Consider the following 20478-nt stretch of genomic DNA (forward strand, 5'->3'; position numbering starts at 1 on the left):
TTGAGGTGAAAATATGCCTAAAATTCCCAACAAATTTCACCTTAAATTATTCAGAATAAAATATTGAAAACGGCATGATTGTTATGTTTTTATGTGACCATAATATCACTTCTCCAGAAAATATAGCAATAACATGGGTATATTACACTGTTTTGACGACAACAAACTTGTAATGTGCGAGGTTGTAAAAAAACGGGGGGGGTGCTTAACTTAATTCTTTGTGTATATATATATATATATATATCGTTGCGGATCTCGGATTACGGCACTCCTCTTACCGAGGGGGGTTTAATCCCCTCGTCTATTAAGCTGGCCGTCTGAGTCCTAGAAGATATCGCGCTCCTTTGCGGGGTTGAGATTGACCAGGGTGACTGATCAACGGGTTCCCAGATACCTTTGCCAACCTCTCCGCAAAGCAGGGCGATACTTCTGCTCGAGCCCCGGACAAGATGGGATTTTGCCGAGCGGTTTAGCAATCTGAAGCTCGAGCCGTTAGCGGCAGTCTAAACCCGATTATAGCGGTTCCCATATCGTGCCACCGATATTCCATTGGGGACAGGATGAAAGCGATCGGATGAGAAGAAATCAGATAAAGGAAGAACACCGAATTTATTGTACAATAATGAAGAGGCAACGAAAGAGGTAATGTACAAAAGAAGGAAATAAAAGGACACAGGGCAACCTTAAACACTCTTAATTAACACGCCCAGGACAATACAGACAGACTTACACGGGAGTTGGTAATGGTCGGAAGGAAGGAAGAGAAGGGTCCAGCAGATGGTAGGCGTCGAGGTCCGGCCCCAGGTTCACGCTCCGCTCTGGTCCACGCTCCGGGTGTTCACTCGTACCGCCTCAAGCGGCCGGCAGATTCGCGTGGCGTTTCACGTGAGCGGACAATTATATCGCGGGGGGAAAGACTGGGATGCGGCATACGCAACAAATTGTCCCTTAGCCTTTGCCAGTTGTGCGCCTCCAATAGTTCATAAACGGCAAGCAAGGACTCCTTTCGCATCGGTTCAAATCGTTCTCCCGGGCACCTCTCTTCTCTCACTCATCTCTCTGGCTCATCTCTTGCACATCTCTCGCGTATCTCTTGAAGTAGTCCCATGCACCCGCTTATATTGTCCACTCGCGTATCAAGCCGCTTGCCTTTTGGATCCGCCTACCGGTGAGCTGGCCTCGGCTCTGAGTGGTCGCGAGCGCTCACCGGTCCGCCCCTTGATGGGGCGTTGAGGGGCTACGCCTTCGTTCTTGGCGCTCCGCCCTTCCTCTCCAGCTTGACCGCGTGCGTAATGGCGGCTGAGCCAGGCAGCGAACGCTACTGGCAAGCAAGGGAGCCCAATTTGGAGGAAGGCTACGCCGCAATATGAATATGACTTGAAACGGGGGCCTACTCTTATTTAATTAATACAACGCAGATTCAACTAATGGGAACAGATCCTTACCTGAAACACATACTAATGAAATAACTAAAGAAGATCCTATGGTGTGCTACGTGTTGCTCGTGGCCTAACTAGGGTGCGGCCTTTGACCTTTTACACCAAAATGGGAATATTTACAGGGGATTATTTATAAGGGATATTACAATATTTACAAAGTGGAGGGTTCTAAAAACCGCAACTATATATATATATATATATATATATACAGTCACGTGAAAAAGTAAGTACACCCCATGTAAAGATTTTACTATCAAACGCGGGAGGAAGAAGAAGTGAAGAGGAAGAAGCGGCGGAAGCACGTACCTGTGGATGGCGAACGAACTCAAACGGACACGGGGTTAACAAGGAAGGAAAAATAATACAAGGGTTTATTTAATCAAGGTTGGGACAGGGAAACGCAACGATAAACCTAATTTCTAAATTGGGATCCCACATAGCAGACTTCAGAAATGAACAAGGGATGAATTAACGAAAAGAACACGTCGTGTATTTGTGAGTGTGGTGCGTCTTAACTCGTCTGTAGTCTTGCGTCCGTCGACGTCCCATGCGGCCCCCCTCCGTCCGCCTCCGAGCACCACCAGGCCTCGCTCCAAGCACCATGTGTCCAACGCAGCTGGTGAGCTCCACACACATCGATCTCCAACACGAGGCACAAACTCAGAACGAAGAAATTGCAGGAGGAGAGAACGCAAGTGCAACTGCATGCTATCAGCCAAGTCCAAGTGAGCTCTCTCAAGAGTTGGATGTGCCAGAGAGACAAAGGGGCGTGCAAGCGAGAGAGGGACGTGCCAGGGTCAGAGCCGGATGTGCAACTACTCTGGAGAACTCCCAAGACAAGAGAACCAGGGGTCGAGCAAGCAAGAGGGAAAATGTCGTTCGGTGCGCCCCTAAATAACCTGGTGGCGGTGACGTCAGCTTTGGCGCACCACCCAATCAGTGCCCTCCACTCGTTGGCTGGAGGTTCGCGCCTACCGCGCCAACCCATCACTCGTTCCCTTCCCTGTAGCGTGGTGATAGCTCATGCTACATTGCTACTCGAGGCCTGCTGGAGATGTAGGTGGCGGCGGCCATCATCGGTAGTGTCCTGGCCTGGTTTCCTTGCCTGGTCTCTTCCGAAGTCACTGTCAGGGAAGGGAATTATTAATTAATGGGTACACTAAAGGGCATAACTAAGTGTCGACAGGTGTGCATTGCCATAAGGGACAAAGGATTGAAGACCAGGTTGGACACACAGGGGCGTTATTCTTAATCCCTATACTATCTAACACTCTTGGGATAAGGAAGAATTGATTAGTTTTTGGTGAAGCTCAGGATATTATTCCGGATCCAGGAATTTTTTGAAGGATTGTTTACCATTGGAAGATAGGGCTCTTTTTTTTAACATTATCTTCTATATATTCTATATTTAACATTGTGATATGAAAATAGTTTTCATATTTGTTGTAAATGTAGTTTAAACTCGTGGTTATGCGTTAGAGCGGTGTATTTTTTTTAGCAGCGTCGTCTTTAATATTCAATTTTTTTTCTAATAAAGACATATTCTGTCATTTTAAAACCAACAAAGTGTGTATTAGGTTTCCCCGTTTATTAAAATGTATCGTTTGATACGTAGAATGCTTTAAAACTTTCTTCTTCTTTTTTACCTCAGAAGAGATATCAACATTTACCTCAGCGAATGTCAATCGCGGTGTCAGTATTTGATGAACTTATAAAGACTAAGGTGACTTATAAGTGTGACAAGCATGTGCACAGGATTCTTCCCAGAAGAATGAGTGGTCGCATTAGCTTGTACGACTTAAAATGAGCGAGTTTAGTTTTCGCGTTTGGGCCAGTTTTACATGTTGTATCCCTAAGGAATGAAACGAAAGTTTTTCCTGGCTTACAATTTTATTTGAAGTCACATATGCCTCAAAATACACTCACCTATTTGGAATTGAACGCTGAATCCGAAAATGTAAGTGAAATTGCCCTGTTTTTTTAACATCTTCTATACATTTTATATATCTGTGCAGTGTCTGTCTTCTGTTGTCTTGTCTTGTGTTGTGTTGTCACCATGGGCGGACTGGCCATACGGGCATTTGGGCAATGCCCGGTGGGCTGGGACCGCTGGGTAAAAAATGGGCCGCTGGGCTGGATAAAAAAACTGGTGAAAAAAAAATTGTCACGGAAAACTTCTGCCTCCATCTCCGGGGATTCCCCGCTAAATAGCAAAAGGTCAAAAGATCGCCCCTGACGCCTCATTATAATTACAAGCAACGGTACCCGCCCTTCGGGCGTAGCTTCAGTTGGGAGGCCCAAATTAAAAGGCAAAATATCAGAAATTGAAGGCTTTATTTATTTTAAACGATTCATATAAACATCTGTTAAATCATACCACACGTAAATCATCAAAATCGAAACAGTATTTGTAGAATTTCAATTTTAAAAAACCACATCACTGTTCATAATCGGTAAATATTATTCCATCGTGTTTCAAATCGTGATTAGTGATATCAACTGTACGCTTTTCTTTAGGAAAAAAAATGGAATGATTTTGTACCTCTTCTTCAACTTAGAACTTCAGGATAGACGACAATGCTGATAAAAGTTCCTTTTCTCTCTTTGAAATTCTTGGCAAACATTTTTATATTATCACTGCTGCCAACGCGACACCATGGCATTATTCATAACATTCATTCATTCATTTAATGATCATTAGGCATTATTCTTACGCTCATTAAACGTTCATTAAACATTAAACGTTCATTAAACGATTACGAAAATAAAAACGAAAAACATTAAGAAATTACGTTCACGCCGTCACATCAAACACCACCGTGAACACAAACATAGTCACAATGAAAACATCGTCACAAACGTTACGTTACGTAATTCAAACCGTGAACACATCGAATATTGGAGAGCCCATTGCCCAAACGATTTGTTTTCTCTGGTACGTGTTACTGGGCGGGTACCATTTCAGATAAACCGGTAAAATGCCTCCCAAACCAAACGGAAAGCCTCATTAACGAAAACGTCCAAGGAGCTCTTGCAAGAAAGAAGGCTCGGCTGGACGAGGAGTCGAGGACTATCGGAAGCAGGAACAAGGACGTGACACAGCTGCACACCAGTCTAGGAGGCAGTCCGAGGAATACAGATCTGGTGAACATTGATGTAACACAGCTGCACAACAGTCTCGGAGGCAGTCCGAGGAATACAGATCTGGTGAACAAGGACGTGAAACAGCTGCACACCAGTCTCGGAGGCAGTCCGAGGAATACAGATCTGGTGAACAAGGACGTGACACAGCTGCACACCAATCTCGGATCGTCAGGGCCCTTAGGGATATTTTGGTTGAAATTCTTTCAAAAGCATCAAATTTGGTGCAGATGTTGCCCATGCCATACTCTTTCGATTTTTGACGGGCGCCAAGGGCGGTATGATCCGGGGACCATACCGGTCCATCCTGCCATGTCACCTGACCTATGACATCATAATTAGGATATGCATCCAATCACATGGTATACTATAAGTGGTCAAAGTTCAAAATGAATCGATCGAAAAATGAAGGCAGGGATCCATTTTTAAGGTTTTCATAAAATCCAATATGGCCGCCAGGTCACATGACCTATGACGTCATATTTATGACATGTATACAATCATGTATACATGAACCCGGATTATGATCGCACAAAAATTAAACACAAGGATATGGCATACAGTTCATAAAACATCAAAATCCGTACCTTTGTAATTAGACTGATGAACTGCATATGCCTGAAAATTAGGAAATAGACGTGTAAATATTTCCTCTAATTGTCAAAAATAAGGTCAGAGTTCGATTACCCAACCCAGAAACATAAAATGGTGAACCCCGCGTAAATCTTGACAAAAAACTAAAAAACCGACATGTTTGACTCAAAAATGACCTTTAAGATGACCTTGAGGGTTGATCTTGACCTCGAATCATCAAAATAACATCATAATTGGATTCCTCGACCTCGACAACCCCTGAAAAGTGGTATCATACATAATTCCAACCCTTTTGGTTATTTAACTGATTTTCCTCTAATCCGGGTGGCGGCCATTTAGTATTTCGCCAATATGGGGCCCCCGGGGTGGGGGGGGGGGGGCGCCCATCTTGTCGCCCGTCAAAAATCGAAAGAGTATGGCATGGGCAACATCTGGGCCAAATTTGGTGCTTTTGGAAGAATTTGAACCAAACGGCCCCAAAATATCCCTAAGGGCCCTGACTAGGAGGCAGTCCGAGGAATACAGATCTGGTGAACAAGGACGTGACACAGCTGCACACCAGTCTCGGAGACAGTCCGAAGAATACAGATCTGGTGAACAAGGACGTGACACAGATGTACACCAACACAGTGATGTGGCTTTTATTGAAATTCTACAAATACTGTTTCGATATTGATGACTTGCGTGTGATATGATTTAACGGATGTTTATATAAATCGTTTAAAATAAATAAAGCCTTCAATTTCTGATATTTTACCTTTTCATTTGGGCCTCCCAATTGAAGCCCCGCCCGAAGTGCGGGTACCGTTGCTAGTAATTACAATGAGGCGTCAGGGGCGATCTTTTGACCTTTTGATATTTAGCGGGGAATCCCCAGGGATAGAGGCAGAAGTTTTCCGTGACAATTTTTTTTTTCAGCAGTTTTTTTATCCAGCCCAGCGGCCCATTTTTTACCCAGCGGACTGTTAGGACTGAACTACAGTGAATTCTGTTATCACAGTTATCTGGGATAAGATACATCAGTGGATTTCTGAAGAAGTAACAGACATGTTTGCTGTGGAAATTGATACCACTCAAGACATCTCAACACAAGACCAGTGCTCTGTTGTTCTTAGATATGTTGATAGCACTGGCACGATCCAAGAAAGATGAGTGAGTGTGGTGAAATGTGAGGAATCTACTGGTGAAGCTTTTGTGCAACTTGTTTCTGAAATCTTCTTAGGACTTCATCTTGACCTCAAGAACTGTGTTGGAAACTCAACTGATGGGGCAGCAAACATGCAGGGGCGCTACAAAGACTTCAGTACTCTGCTATCAAAGGAAGCTCCAATGCAGATCCATGTTTGGTGCCACGCACATGTGTTAAATCTCGTTGTGACCGAAGCTACAAGTGTTGTGGTGACTAGCGCATCACTGTTCTCACTACTGAATGACATTGCAGTATTCTTTTGGGAATCTTATCAGCGAATGAACATCTGGAGTCGACACTCCACAACTGTGAAACGAATGGGCACTATCGGAGAAACTAGATGGTGGTCAAAGGATGCCGCCTTGAAGAAGGTTTTTGGTTCATTCAACAACCCAACTGGAGCGCTTTTCATGGAAGTTATCACCACCCTTAATGCCATACTAGTTGCTGACCAGATCCAAGCAGCTGTTAAGGCCAAGGTGAAGGGATACATTGACAGTCTCCTGAAGTTTGAAACAATTCTGACTGCACAAGTATATCTGCAAGTATTCTCCTGCACTACAGCGCTCTCCAAGTATCTACAAACTGTGCAACTGGATCTGCTGACTGTGCACCGGATGGTGGATGAATTGCTAGAGAATATGCAGATGCTATGGGATGACTTCCAAGCTTGTCATAATGCAGCTGCAAAGTTTGTTCAATGGGCTAATGACCAGCTGGATGAAATGGATGTAAATCTTGTTATGGAAGAGTCCCTTCCTATAAAACGGCACAAACGCATTGATGGCGAACTGTCCATGGATGAGGCTACATCAGCTTCTGACCCAGTAAAGAAGTATCACATTGAAGTGTCCAACCGAATAGTGGACACTATTGTGAGCAGCATTGAGCAGCGGTTTGACAGATCAGCAACATCAACATTGTATGCTGATCTCTCACTTCTTCACCCAAGGAACTTTGATCAAGTGCCATCGGGAGCTATGTAAGAGCTGCATAAACATTTGCTGAGATTTGATGATGGTGTCACTGCGGAACATCTACGAAAAGAACTGCGAAGCCTTGGAGAACAATGGTCAACACTGAAACAATCAGTAGCAGATGCTTATACAGTGCAGGACAGCGAGTCTGAACAGGACAGGAAGACTCTGCCAAGTACATGTAAGTCATGTAAAGCCTGTCCTCTCTGCTGCTACAAGGTGCTCCTTAAGTTGAACCTCTTCACTGATGCCTACAAGAGCATTGGGCTTGCCTACAAGCTGCTGCTAACGCTGCCTGTGTCACAAGTGGCATGTGAACGGTCTTTCTCTGCTTTGAAGATAATCAAAAGCCATCTGCGAAGTACAATGACACAAGAACATATTGAGGCATTCATGTTGATGTCTGTGGAAAAAGGGATCCTGGCCAAACTTGACACTTAGGACATCATTGATGGTGTGGCTGCTAGAAGCAGCGAACTGCGCAGGCACGTACTCTCTTAGACATGATTGTGTTATTGAAAATAAATTTAATTTTTTCGTGGATTTTATTTAGTTTTTGTTTTTTTTTCAAGCATTTTGTCTATTTTCTCAGATAAGCAACATATTGTTACGGTCCGCGGTTAAGGATGTTGTTTGCCGAGCGGAGGCACCGCGGCCTAACAGTTTCCCCAATTCACCCGATTCACCCGACGTTGGCCGTATCGCGCCACAGCTATTCAATATGGAAAAGACTAAAACGACGGATGTGAAGAAAAGGAAGAAGAAGACAAAAGGTTGAAAATACTACTAAATTTATTTACTATGTACAGGCTCAAAGAAACCAAGGAGAAGGAAAGATAATAAAATAATATACAGAAGCTTTTTAGAGAGTGAAAATACTAGCTTATACAGACTTAATTGAATACCCAGGACAGAACAAACAGAACAAACTCACGTACACGAATGGGGAACTTGTAGGCAGGAATGGCTGGAAGGAGAGGAAAGTCCAATGGGTCCGGCAGCACGATCGGCGCGTTGGGCAGCCGCCGTTCCTTCGCGGCCCTGCTCAAAACCACCGTCCAGGCCCCAAGCGGCTGTCGAGTGTTGTTGCTGCTGTGGACGCTGCTGCTGGCGAGCAAGGCGACGAATAGCAGGCTTTGTGCTTCCCTGGATGATCTCTTCTCTTGGACCTCACAACCCAGCTCTGCCTTGGACCCTTTCAACTCAGCTCTCCTGACGACCCAGCTCTTTTCGTTGCACCTCACCACGCAGCTCAGCCCTGGTCACTCTTGCGCGCGCGCTTTTATAACGCCGCCGGCGATTAAGCCGCCGGCCTTCAGGACACGCCCATCGGTGTGCTCACCTCGGCCCTGGTTGGTCGCGCGACCCTCTGGCTCCGCCCTTGATGACGACGGGCGGGCACACCTTTCTTCCCCAACCCTGCCTCGTGGCCAATGGCGGCAATTGTTGGTTGGCAATGCGAATGGCAATTGACGAAAGGGGAAATGGAGATTTTTGGGAATGGGAATGAAGGGAATCTATCTTTTTCACTTGGTGCAATGGAGTGTCATGTTAATGGAAGACAAGGCCTTACCCTAAAACACATAATAAAGATATAAACTACTGAACAAGGGTTTTATCGTGTCCTTCAATGTGTGCTTTATGGAATTAACTACCGGGACGCCCTTTTAACCTTTACACAACACTGGAGGCAGGAGGGGCCAGAATCAAACAATGTTACACAGCAATTTACCACAATTCAACACAATAAAAAAAATACAATCCTCATATCCGCAACAATATAAATGAATAATGGGCCGACAGAGGTGAAGGATGCCCGGGCCGATTTTAAGACCCAGTCCGCTACTGGTTGCCACTGAACTACTCCCTCAAACTTTTGTGAAATTGTTCTATTCCAACTTGACCAACGGCGGGAGTATGTACTCTACTGAGTGGCGTTCTAGTTTAACTAGGATCCATTGATAAATCAAAGAAGTATCGACATATTAACTTACATTCATTTGGAAGGAAAGTTACAGTACACACACACACACACACACACACACACACACACACACACACACACACACACACACACACACACACACACACACACACACACATACACACACACACACGTGTACACACACACACACATAAACGTGTACACACACACACACATAAATGTGTAAACACACACACACATAAACGTGTAAACACACACACACATAAACGTGTACACACACACACACACACACACACACACACATAAACGTGTACACACATAAACGTGTACACACACACACAAACGTGTACACACACAAACGTATACACACATAAACGTGTACACACACACACATAAACGTGTACACACACACACATAAACGTGTACACACACACACATAAACGTAAACACACACACACACACACACACACACACACACACACACACACACACACACACACACACACACACACACACACACACACACACACACACAAACGTGTACACACACACACACACATAAACGTGTACACACACACATAAACGTGTACACACACATAAACCACACACACACATACATACACCACACACATAAACCACACACACAAATAGTGAACTGATAAAATCCGCAACCACTCGTCCTATCCAACTCGAACTCGTCCAGCTACCACGACCAGGATCGCCAACACACACCGTTACATTGTTAGCTAGTTGATGTTAATGTCGAATGAGCTGAAGTTGTTATTGTCTGAGCTGGTGGTTGGTTGTATCTTTGTTCTAACCCCCACCGTGAGTAAGGCAACTCACAAAGCAGGTTCACCTTGCTCACCTTTCTCATCGAATTACCTCAGACTGGTCCCGGCACTTCCGCTTTTCACAGCTAAACGGTGAGATGATCAGCGAGTAACAAGCACATCGAAAACAAAATATCCAAACAATATGGTGGTGTCATAAGTTTCTCATTGGCTGATGGTTTATCTTTCCCTTCCTCCAACCATAGCTATTTATTATTTTCGTTACAAACAAAACATTTACCTTTCGTGTAAAACCACGTAGCTTATTTATCACATTTTCTGGACAGCTTAGTAAACCAATTCAAATGGAGTCAGCGTAATTATACACCGCCTAATTTCTTCAAATATTGTATATGCATACACTTTTGTTTGTAACCCAATAAAAACAAAAACCTGCTTCCCATTTTCTATCAATCAAATTTATACGTCACTTTGCAGATAAAAATACGCCTAAATTTTTTTCGATGCAATACACCGCCCAACATCCTGCAACGATCGCCTGACACAATTGCGTCTCATTTATCAGCACATACCCAACTCTTCCACGCAAAGGGGGTGAAACGGTCGTTGACAAATAACTGAAACCCAAAAGGGTGGATCACCTACCAATGGTACGATAGATAATAACATCGCTATGATGATGCTTCGTTCGTATGCAGCACAAGAGTGCAGGGTGGCATCATTGGCCGAGAGTGCAGCAGCGCCTCTCCAGGACGAGCTTCAACCACAAAACTCGCACCCAAACTACCCTCAACGGAGCAAAATACATTTGAACAGATTTTTTTTTTTTTCTTCTTAAAGTATACTAAAGGAACTCTGCACACTAAAAGGAAGAGTTTAACCACAAACAAAAAAGAAAAATCTCAGTGCAGTACTTTATTTACGTTCAAAATAACAAGAAACAATGTTCACAAAGCAATCTCAACAGTGTCCAATCTGAATTCCTGCATGAAAGGCTCAAAGGTGAACAGGATACGCAAAGGAACAGAACATTGAAGTGAGGCAAGATAAGATAATCAACCACCAATCTTGCAACCCACACTAGTGTGCATGAGGTCCACGCTCCCCTCCAGGACCGCCAGATCCCCCTGTCAAGCGGATCAGATCGTCTATGCGCAGGAGTGTGAGAGCGGCCTCCGTGGCAAGCTTCAGGGCTTTGATCTTCACTATGCCTGGCTCGACTACGCCAGCAGCCAGGCGATCACCGAGGCAGCCTTCCTTGAGGTCTAGGCCCACCCTGCGGCACAAAGAGTGGGGCAGGACAACAAATTACATAATCATTGGCAAGATAAAGACAATGAGAACTTGTAAATTGGGGGAGCAGAGCCAATGAAACACACACCACTTGAGGTGGGCAAGCTGAGGCTGGCTCTGTGCCTGGTGGTGGCACGCGCGCAGTCGAGATAGTAGCTGCGGTGCGTCAAGTGCTGCATTTGCAGCAAGAGCTCTGGGCAGAGCTAGGAGGGAATGAGAGAACTCTGCAACAGCAAGCTGCTCCCGTGAGCCCTGTCGGAAGGCGAAGAGAGGAAGTTTAGGAACCACACAATATATAAACAAGTTTTTAAATGAAGCAAACTACAAATAAGCAACGAGAGTACAAACACATTACCCCCAAGCAGTGTTCCAGTATATACTTCAATTTAAATAATAAAAGACTAAACAAAATAACCGTTATTGAAGTAGCCGTATCCACCACCTTATTTAACATGTCCACGCACTGCAAAACTGGAGGTTCTTGGAAGTGCAAAGAGGGCAATTTGTGCTTCAGTGTTAAAGTAAACAATACAAGTTAAACAAGAAAAAGAGCAAACAGAGATTACAAACCCTCACCAGGATGTATTTTCAGTGGTTTTTAAGGCTTTTGTGTTAAAACAAATATGACGGCCGAACCACGTGACCGATGACGTCATTATTTATTTTTTATTAACTAATTTATTCCTAGATTATACTCAAGAAATTTCATCTTGATCGGACGAAGTTTTGTACTTTTTCGAAATATGACGTCATAATGGAGGCAACTATGACATCATTAACTAATTTTATTCCCCCATGCAGAGTTCTTTACAATGAGCCGTCTCAATTTTTTCTATTCAGCACTTTCGGAGATAGAGGTGCAAGGTTCTTCGGTTTTGCCAAGATGGCGCCTGCACCACGTGACCTATGACGTTATAATTGTCATTAAAAATATATTATACAGGTGGAGTTGCATCTATGGTGAAAATTTCCTGTCAATCGGACCAAAGGTTGCAGAGAAAGTCATATTTATTCTGTGCAGACAAAAGCAGGCAGATAAAAATGTGTAAAGTCGTATGAATTAATTACTTCTGCAATTTACCACCATGTCTTACACACCACCCGATCGAACACGTTACATTAGTTATTTGAGCCCGTTTGTGCTCATTATGACATCCTTAAAAACAGTAACTTTCCTGTTTCGAATGATGTCACTTTTGTTTGACTGCCAGGCAGACAGACCCTTCACTCTTTCATTCCTCTTTTCTCCCACCTCTGGGAAAGAGATGGTAGTAAAGCAGGGGTCCCACGCTCTTCAATCCCACTCCTCCCTCCAGGTCTTGAAAACAGCTGTTCACCACCATCTCTTATCTTCCCCCATCCAAAACCTTAATCTTTTCTACCCCCGTTATAATACACCCAAAATCCACCTTTTTTAAATTCCGATTTCTTTCCTGAAATCCCCTGTAGTGTCCATCTTGTTTATCCTGTGCACCCCACCCAGCCCTCTCCCTTCCACAGATCTCCCGATGTCCCTGTTCTCTGCTGTAGTTGTACTTCCCTTTCTCTGCCCCTTTTGTCACCCGCTCCCTTTATTATATGTTATATGTGTTCGATCTTACATGAGCCTCGACTTGGTATGGAAAAAATTTATTTTAGACTTTAAGAAAGCATTTCATAAGGTACCACAGAGGAGGTTGTTAGCCAAGGTGAGGGCTTGTGGAGTGGCTGGTCAGGTAGCTATCTGGATTAGTGATAGGAAGCAAAGAGTGACCGTGATTGGGAAGATGCAAATAGTGGGGTTCCTCAGGGATCAGCAATAGGACCATGATAATTCATAAAAATAAAAAATAAAAAAAACACCTTTAGAGGCCATTTTTCCCCGCAAAGCGGGGGTTGGCCTTTTTCGGGAACCGTGGTTGTTGTTGTTTTTCGGTCCCCTTTTTGAAGCAATGTTTTACGGCCGGATGCCCTTCCTGACGCCAACCCTTTTTGCCGCCTTTAACGACAAACAGGGAATTACCAGTGAACTGGTACTCAATTAGCCGACCTCGGAAGGATGACAGGCTGAGTCAACCCCCCTGGCGTTAATTCAGCGATCGACCGGGATTCGAACCCAGGATCCTAGGATCCTAAGCCGGCACCCTAGCCGCTAGCCCAACACCAGGGACCATGATAATTCATAAATTTACATAAACCATTTGGATAGTGTGGTGAAGAGTAGGCTTTCCAAATTTGCAGATGACAAAGATTGGAGGCAAGGTAGATAGCATGGCAGTGGGGGTAGTAATCAGCTTCCAGGAAAGTAATTGACATTTGCATAGATTGGGAAAAATATTGGCAGATGCAATTTAACCTAAACAAGTGCAGGGTGCTGGGGATGGGTAACAACAATGAAAATGGAGATTACATGATGTGATGGACAATTGGAGCATGTCACATAGGATATGGATGTGGGGGTGGTAATAGGTGCGGGAAGTAAACAGACAGCATAGTGTCGGGCAGCTTTTGGTAAATCAAACAGGGTTTTAGGTTGTATTCATTGGGATGAATGAAATGAATGAATGAATGATCGTTTTAAGGCCATTTTCCCCGCTAGAGCGGGGGTTAGCCTTGCGGGCCCCATGACAATCATGGTTCCCTGTTCGAGGCAATGTTTTTATGGCCGGATGCCCTTCCTGACGCCAACCCTTGGTCGCCTCTTACGATGCGCAGGGATACGGTGTACCTATTCTAAACCGGGGTACACACCGGGATCATTCATCCCAGCAAGCTGGTACTCAATTTGCCGACCTCGGAAGGATGACAGGCTGAGTCAACCCCCCTGGCGTTAATTCAGCGATCGACCAGGATTCGAACCCAGGATCCCAAGCCGGTACCCTAACCGCTAAGCCAACACCAGGCTCTGAATATATGTAAATTACAAATGTAAATTGATGAATTGATAAAATGTAAATTGAAGGATGTAAATTACAAATCAAACGAGGTGGTTTTAACACTGAATAGGGATTGAGTGAGACCCCATCAAGAATATTGTGCAGTTTTGGTCACCACAACTTAGGAGGGACATAACTGCCATAGAGAGGGTTCAGCACAGGGCTCCTAGATCGATTATGAGTCTAGCTCGACTCAGCTATGAGTAGTGGCTGAAGGAGACAGGGCTTTATACATTAGAACGGATGCGGTTACGAGAGGATATAATAGAAATGTTCAAGATAATGAAGGGTAAAACCAAACTAAATAAATGAATGAATGAATATGAATGATCGTTTTAAGGCCATTTTCCCCGCTACAGCGGGGGTTAGCCTTGTGGGCCCCATGACAATCATGGTTCCCTGTTTGAGGCAATGTTTTTATGGCCGGATGCCCTCCCTGACGCCAACCCTTGGTCACGCTCTTACGATGCGCAGGGACACGGTGTACCTATTCTAAATCGGGGTACACACCGTGATCATTCATCCCAGCAAGCTGGTACTCAATTTGCCGACCTCGGAAGGATGACAGGCTGAGTCAACCCCCCTGGCGTTAATTCAGCGATCGACCAGGATTCAAACCCAGGATCCTAGGATTCCAAGCCGGCACCCTAACCACTAAGCCAACACCAGGCTCAGGAGCGTCCTATATATATATACACAAAGAATTAAGTTAAGCACCCCTACACAACGAATTAAGGTAAGCACCCCCTAATATATATTCTTTGTGTATGTATACATTGGCATATATTCTAAGGTATGTGAGATCAAATAATGATTGGTATGACATTAGCAATTATCCATTGATGAAATTGAGTGATCAAAGTGAAAAAAAGTGATTGGTTGAGTCAGTGATCCGATCACGTGGGTCCTACACACGTTATTGACGCAAAGATCGCTAGAGGTCTTCTCAGAACAATGACTGTACGTTAGAAAACATAAACGTCATCCACACTGTCCGTGATGGACCTATAGCTCCATACTTAAATTGAGGTGAAAATATGCCTAAAATTCCCAAAAAATTTCACCTTAAATTATTCAGAATAAAATATTGAAAACGGCATGATTGTTATGTTTTTATGTGACCATAATATCACTTCTCCAGAAAATATAGCAATATCATGGGTATATTACACTGTTTTGACGACAACAAACTTGTAATGTGCGAGGTTGTACAAAAACGGGGGGGGTGCTTAACTTAATTCTTTGTGTATATATAATAATAACCACCTTTAGAGGCCATTTTCCCCCGCAAAGCGGGGGTTGGCCTTTTTCGGGAGCCGTGGTTGTTGTTGTTTTTCGGTCCCCTTTTTGAAGCAATGTTTTATGGCCGGATGCCCTTCCTGACGCCAACCCTTTTTGCCGCCTTTAACGACAAACAGGGAATTACCAGTGAGCTGGTACTCAATTAGCCGACCTCAGAAGGATGACAGGCTGAGTCAACCCCCCTGGCGTTAATTCAGCGATCGACCAGGATTCGAACCCAGGATCCTAGGATCCTAAGCCGGCACCCTAGCCGCTAGCCCAACACCAGGGTTAAGCGCAGAATAATTATTTAGCATAGTCGACAGTGATAGGACCGAGGGCCATAGCCCGAGTAAAGAGGAGAGTTAAGATGGTAGTAAGGCAGGGGTCTTTTACTCCGTAGAATGGTATCCCTGGAAAGTTAATAGCAGCATAAACAGCAGATAAATTGAAATTGGAATTAAATAAGTACCTAGAAGCATTGGAGATAGAGGTGTGTATAGGGATATTGGAACGACTTTTAGGTAGTTTGGGCATGGATGGACGACTGTGCGCATCTGTACAAAGTGTTGTCTGTAGGGGTCTCATCAAGGGGTGAGTGTGGTTGATGTGTGTGTCTCACCAAAGAACCGCCTTCACCCACTCGCCCACTCCCAATTGCTCAACCCCGCTTTTCGCTTCACTTGCACGGTACGGGGTAATAAAAATGCCTCAGCCACGATGGCAGGTGCACAATGAAGCAATCTCATACCAGAGGGGGGGGACAGCTCTACCTACTTGTTATGTATGACAAACAATTGTTTTGAATTGTGCCACCAATTATTATCTAATGCAAGGTTGGAGAACCAAAACTCAACCATAGTGGTGGCAAAGTTTTCCAAGAAGACAGAGAGTGCAGCCTCCACAGCACCACCCCCAGGAACCACAGTGGGCGATTCCAGAAGACGACGAACAGCACATAGCCCGTCATGCACAGCACGTCCGGCTTCATCGCACGCAATGGTATTCGGTCCTCTCAGCACCAGGCTGGCAGCAGGACGAACACCAGGCCTTGCACACACCAAATGGATAGGTGGCATGTGGTTGGGAAGGGGAAATTAGATACACAAGAGTGAGGATGGGAAAATGGGTGAAGAAAGGCATCGAGTGGTCTTACCCGCGTATGATTATCAGTTCGTCATCACACACCCTCTCTTGAACCACCTCTTCTGCTTGTCCCAGAAACGCGACATCAAAGCTCTCATCACCCTCCATATTGGCAAGCGTTGAACATACTGAAGCTAAAGAACATAAAAGATGTGCACACAAAGAGGCAGTCATCAAACAGATCTTACCAGATGCAAAGTGCATCAGTTAAATAATGGAAGCTACTTACCCCCGGTGACCTTGGCAATTCGGCGCAGATCCCGCTTTAGAACTCTTCGGACCTGCCTCGGCAAGATACTTTGAGCAAAGATCGTCGATGCCACCCGTTGTGAGGACCACAGTAGCCCCTGCTGCCAGTATCCGACCAACCCGCTCCTTCGTTATGTCAGATTCCCTGTATGCAGAAAAATTACCGACCAGTGAGGGAACAAAAAATGCAATAGTAGTAATCATACTTCATATAATTCAGGTTGTGGGTGTGCTTGCTTGTTTGTTTATTTGATTTGTATGCACTTATCCACTGTTCACAACTATTTGAAATTTGGTGGTTATAATTGGAAGGTGACCAGGAGGGGTTTTAGGCATAATATATATATATATATATATATATATATATATATATATATATATATATATATATATATATATATATATATATATATATATATATAATATATATATACATACATACATATATATATATATATATATACATACATATATACATATATATACATACATATATACATATATACATACATACATACATACATACATACATAAACAAAAATCATCAGCATGGGGGTTAGGTTTGGGGGGGTGGGGGGGGGTGCAAATTCTCCATGCAAGTGTGTACTGTGTAGCATCATCTGGTAGTGCTGGAAAAGGAAACTACAGGCCAACTGTGGAGAGGACTTTCAATTTGGCACTACACATACTGAGTGATCCCTGCCAGAGGGATGGGGTATTACTCTCCTGAAGGGAGCAGGTGTTTCTACTTTATATTTAAAAAAAAAAAAAAAAAGACGAAAGTAACAATGGTGTAGCCGGGCTTGTAAACAATTATATACCACAAAAACACATGATTAGCTTTTTTTATTAAAGTCGCTAATTCTTACATTAAACAAAGAAATTGAGAAATCCAGACATCCATGAGGTAAGTTTTACTTACAGAAATGAGCGAAGATGTACTGTAATCTATATACCCCACAAGGGTTGGAGGTGTGCTGCCCACGAAGTTAAATAAATAAAAGGTAGCTCGCGCTTGCCAAGCCAGCTGTTCCTTAAGGGTTTTGAATGGAGTGCTTGCTCGAATGCTTAAACCACTTGGCGATCTCTCCAGAACAAACTTGGTAAAGAAACACACACCCAATGTTATTGAGGCCCGATCATATATATGAATATTGAATGATCGTTTTAAGGCCATTTTCCCCGCTAGAGCGGGGGTTAGCCTAGCGGGCCCCATGACAATCATGGTTCCCTGTTTGAGGCAATGTTTTTATGGCCGGATGCCCTTCCTGACGCCAACCCTTGGTCACGCTCTTACGATGCGCAGGGATACGGTGTACCTATTCTAAATCGGGGTACACACCATGATCATTCATCCCAGCAAGCTGGTACTCAATTTGCCGACCTCGGAAGGATGACAGGCTGAGTCAACCCCCCTGGCGTTAATTCAGCGAACGACCGGGATTCGAACCCAGGATCCTAGGATCCCAAGCCGGCACCCTAACCGCTAAGCCAACACCAGGCTTACACCAACACCAACACCGATCATAGATCGACTGTAATCTATTATCTATATACCCCAAAGAGGAATGACCTTTCCTGCCGCTCTCGAAGTGAGCGGGTGTTTACGCCGTAATGACAACATATACATAATGATGTAGCATGACGGCCAGACACAAAACTTCCGTGACTTTAAAATATGTAAGATATATATTTAACCTCCAGTAACGTTGCAGTCACTACAAAGGGATTAGTGTTACGATTAGATTTATTATAATAATAACGTTACAATATTATTATGAAAATTATATATACATATTTTTAAACAGAGGTGAATTCCTTACTTCCGCTTTTACACTGCTTGATTTCATCAACTTTCCATTCACGACATTGGGATTAAAGTGTGATGGTTATATTTACTATAATATTGTCGAGGTTTTGAGATTTGTACATATAACATCATTAAAGGTTAAAGGTTTGCCCCCCCCCCCCCCCCCCCCATAGTTAGTCCACAAGCAACACGTAGGCCCATTAGAAATTTTTTTTTTTTTTTTCTTTGTATACTGAATCGAGGCTCGTGAAAGAGCTAACATTTACTTCACAAACAAATCAACCAGACAAACAAAATATATAAAAAGAGGGAGCGGAAGACAAGATGGGGAGAGAAGGGGAAGCACAAAAACACAACATTTGAGAGCAGGGAGATGTGTGGGAGGTGGGAGAAGTATAAAACACAAGGACAGAGGGGGGTGGGAGAAGTATAAAACACAAGGACACCAAGGACTTCCAGGACCGTCCTCACGTCCTTTCTTTTTTTCTTTTTTCTTTTTTTAATACAGAGTCGAGGCTCGTGAAAGAGCTAACATTTATCAAACAAACCAATCAAACAAACAAACAAAGTATATAAAAAGGGGAGTGGTCGACAAGATGGGGAGAGAAGGGGAGGAAGCACACAAACACAACATTTGAGAACAGAGACATCGGGAGATGTTTTTGGAGGGAGGGGGCCTGGGGGGAGGCAGGATAGGTATAAAACGCAAGGCCACCAAGGACTTCCAGGAAAGAAGTCAAAAGTCACCTCAAAAAAGTGGATCTGGGGTGAAATTAGCGGGGGTAGAAAAGATCAAGGGTTTGGATTGGGGAAGATAAGAGATAGTGGTGAACAGCCGTTTTAAAGACCTGGAGGGAGGAGTGGGATTGAAGAGAGTGAGGGAGTTTGTTCCAGAGGCGGGAGAAAAGAGGAATGAAGGAGTGAAGGTGAGCAGAGAGTCTTGATTTTGGCAGTTTAACCATAAGAGGGTTGCAGGCAGATCTTGTGCGACCTGCAGGAATATTTGGGGGACAGAGCCCAGAGAGAGCTGGGGGAGCAAGGCCGGAGAGGAGTCGGTAGAAGACGGAAAGACCACCAACCTGCCTGCGGTGAGTGAGTGAGAGGCCCTCGGAGATAGCGTCATCGCGGGAGATTCCAATGATTCTGAACGCTTTGGTTTCAACAGCGTGAAGACGAGCGAGGTGTGAGGCAGGAGCACCAGCCCAGAGGGGAGAGCAGTACTCCATCGAGCTGCGGATGAAAGCCTTGTATGTGGTGAGGAGCTCAGGTGTGCCAAGGAAGGACTTCGCACGACGGAGGATGCCCAGTCGGCGACTGGCTTTGGAGGCCAGCTTGGAAATGTGGTTTTGATCATGGAAAGATCATGGCAGATAGTGAGACCCAAAAGCTTGAGTGACAGAACTTCTTGGAGAGGATTATTCAGAAAGTAGATGGGAGGGTTGTCCAGTCGGTCTTTTCGGAGAGACATCGTAAGAGTGTGAGATTTGTCAGGATTGAAAGACATGTTCCACTTGTTTTCCCAGTCTGTGATTTTGTGTTTGTCTTATTGTACAAAGAATTAGTTATGTCATAGTATGTGTAAGAGTAGGCCATTTCCCTAGTGATAGCTGCGTTGTGTAAAGAAATGAGCTTAGGTCCTTTTCATTTTGCGGCCACCCTCCAATTACATCATGGGCAATCTCGATCCCGCGCCCCATTTGGCATC

General features: G+C 44.2%; 2 protein-coding genes across 6 annotated transcripts in view; both read right to left on the reverse strand.

Annotated features, from left to right (window-relative positions):
* The window catches only part of LOC137437920 (uncharacterized), a 422503-nt gene that overhangs the window by 59988 nt on the left and 342037 nt on the right, over positions 1-20478 (reverse strand). Inside the window, exon 1 of one of the 5 annotated variants that reach the window (XM_078768648.1) lies at positions 10154-10278. The exons of 1 other annotated variant lie outside the window; for it this stretch is intronic. In XM_078768648.1, the coding sequence (XP_078624774.1) occupies positions 10154-10162 (9 nt within the window). In that variant the 5' untranslated portion in view covers positions 10163-10278. Of the gene's footprint in view, positions 1-730; positions 1555-10153; positions 10279-20478 lie in introns of those variants that run through there. 3 more of the 5 variants (XM_078768642.1, XM_078768643.1, XM_078768645.1) reach the window with 3 other exon arrangements.
* TCP1 (t-complex 1) overlaps positions 10980-20478 on the reverse strand; it is a 35038-nt gene continuing 25539 nt past the window's right edge. The window contains 6 exon segments of the mRNA XM_068132661.2: positions 10980-11355; positions 11461-11624; positions 16426-16618; positions 16725-16848; positions 16944-16993; positions 16995-17108. Coding sequence (XP_067988762.2) covers positions 11160-11355; positions 11461-11624; positions 16426-16618; positions 16725-16848; positions 16944-16993; positions 16995-17108 — 841 coding nt within the window. The 3' untranslated portion in view covers positions 10980-11159.

This window comes from Myxine glutinosa, assembly GCF_964187855.1.
Source record: "Myxine glutinosa chromosome 12 unlocalized genomic scaffold, kmMyxGlut1.1 SUPER_12_unloc_2, whole genome shotgun sequence".
Lineage (NCBI taxonomy): Eukaryota > Metazoa > Chordata > Myxini > Myxiniformes > Myxinidae > Myxine > Myxine glutinosa.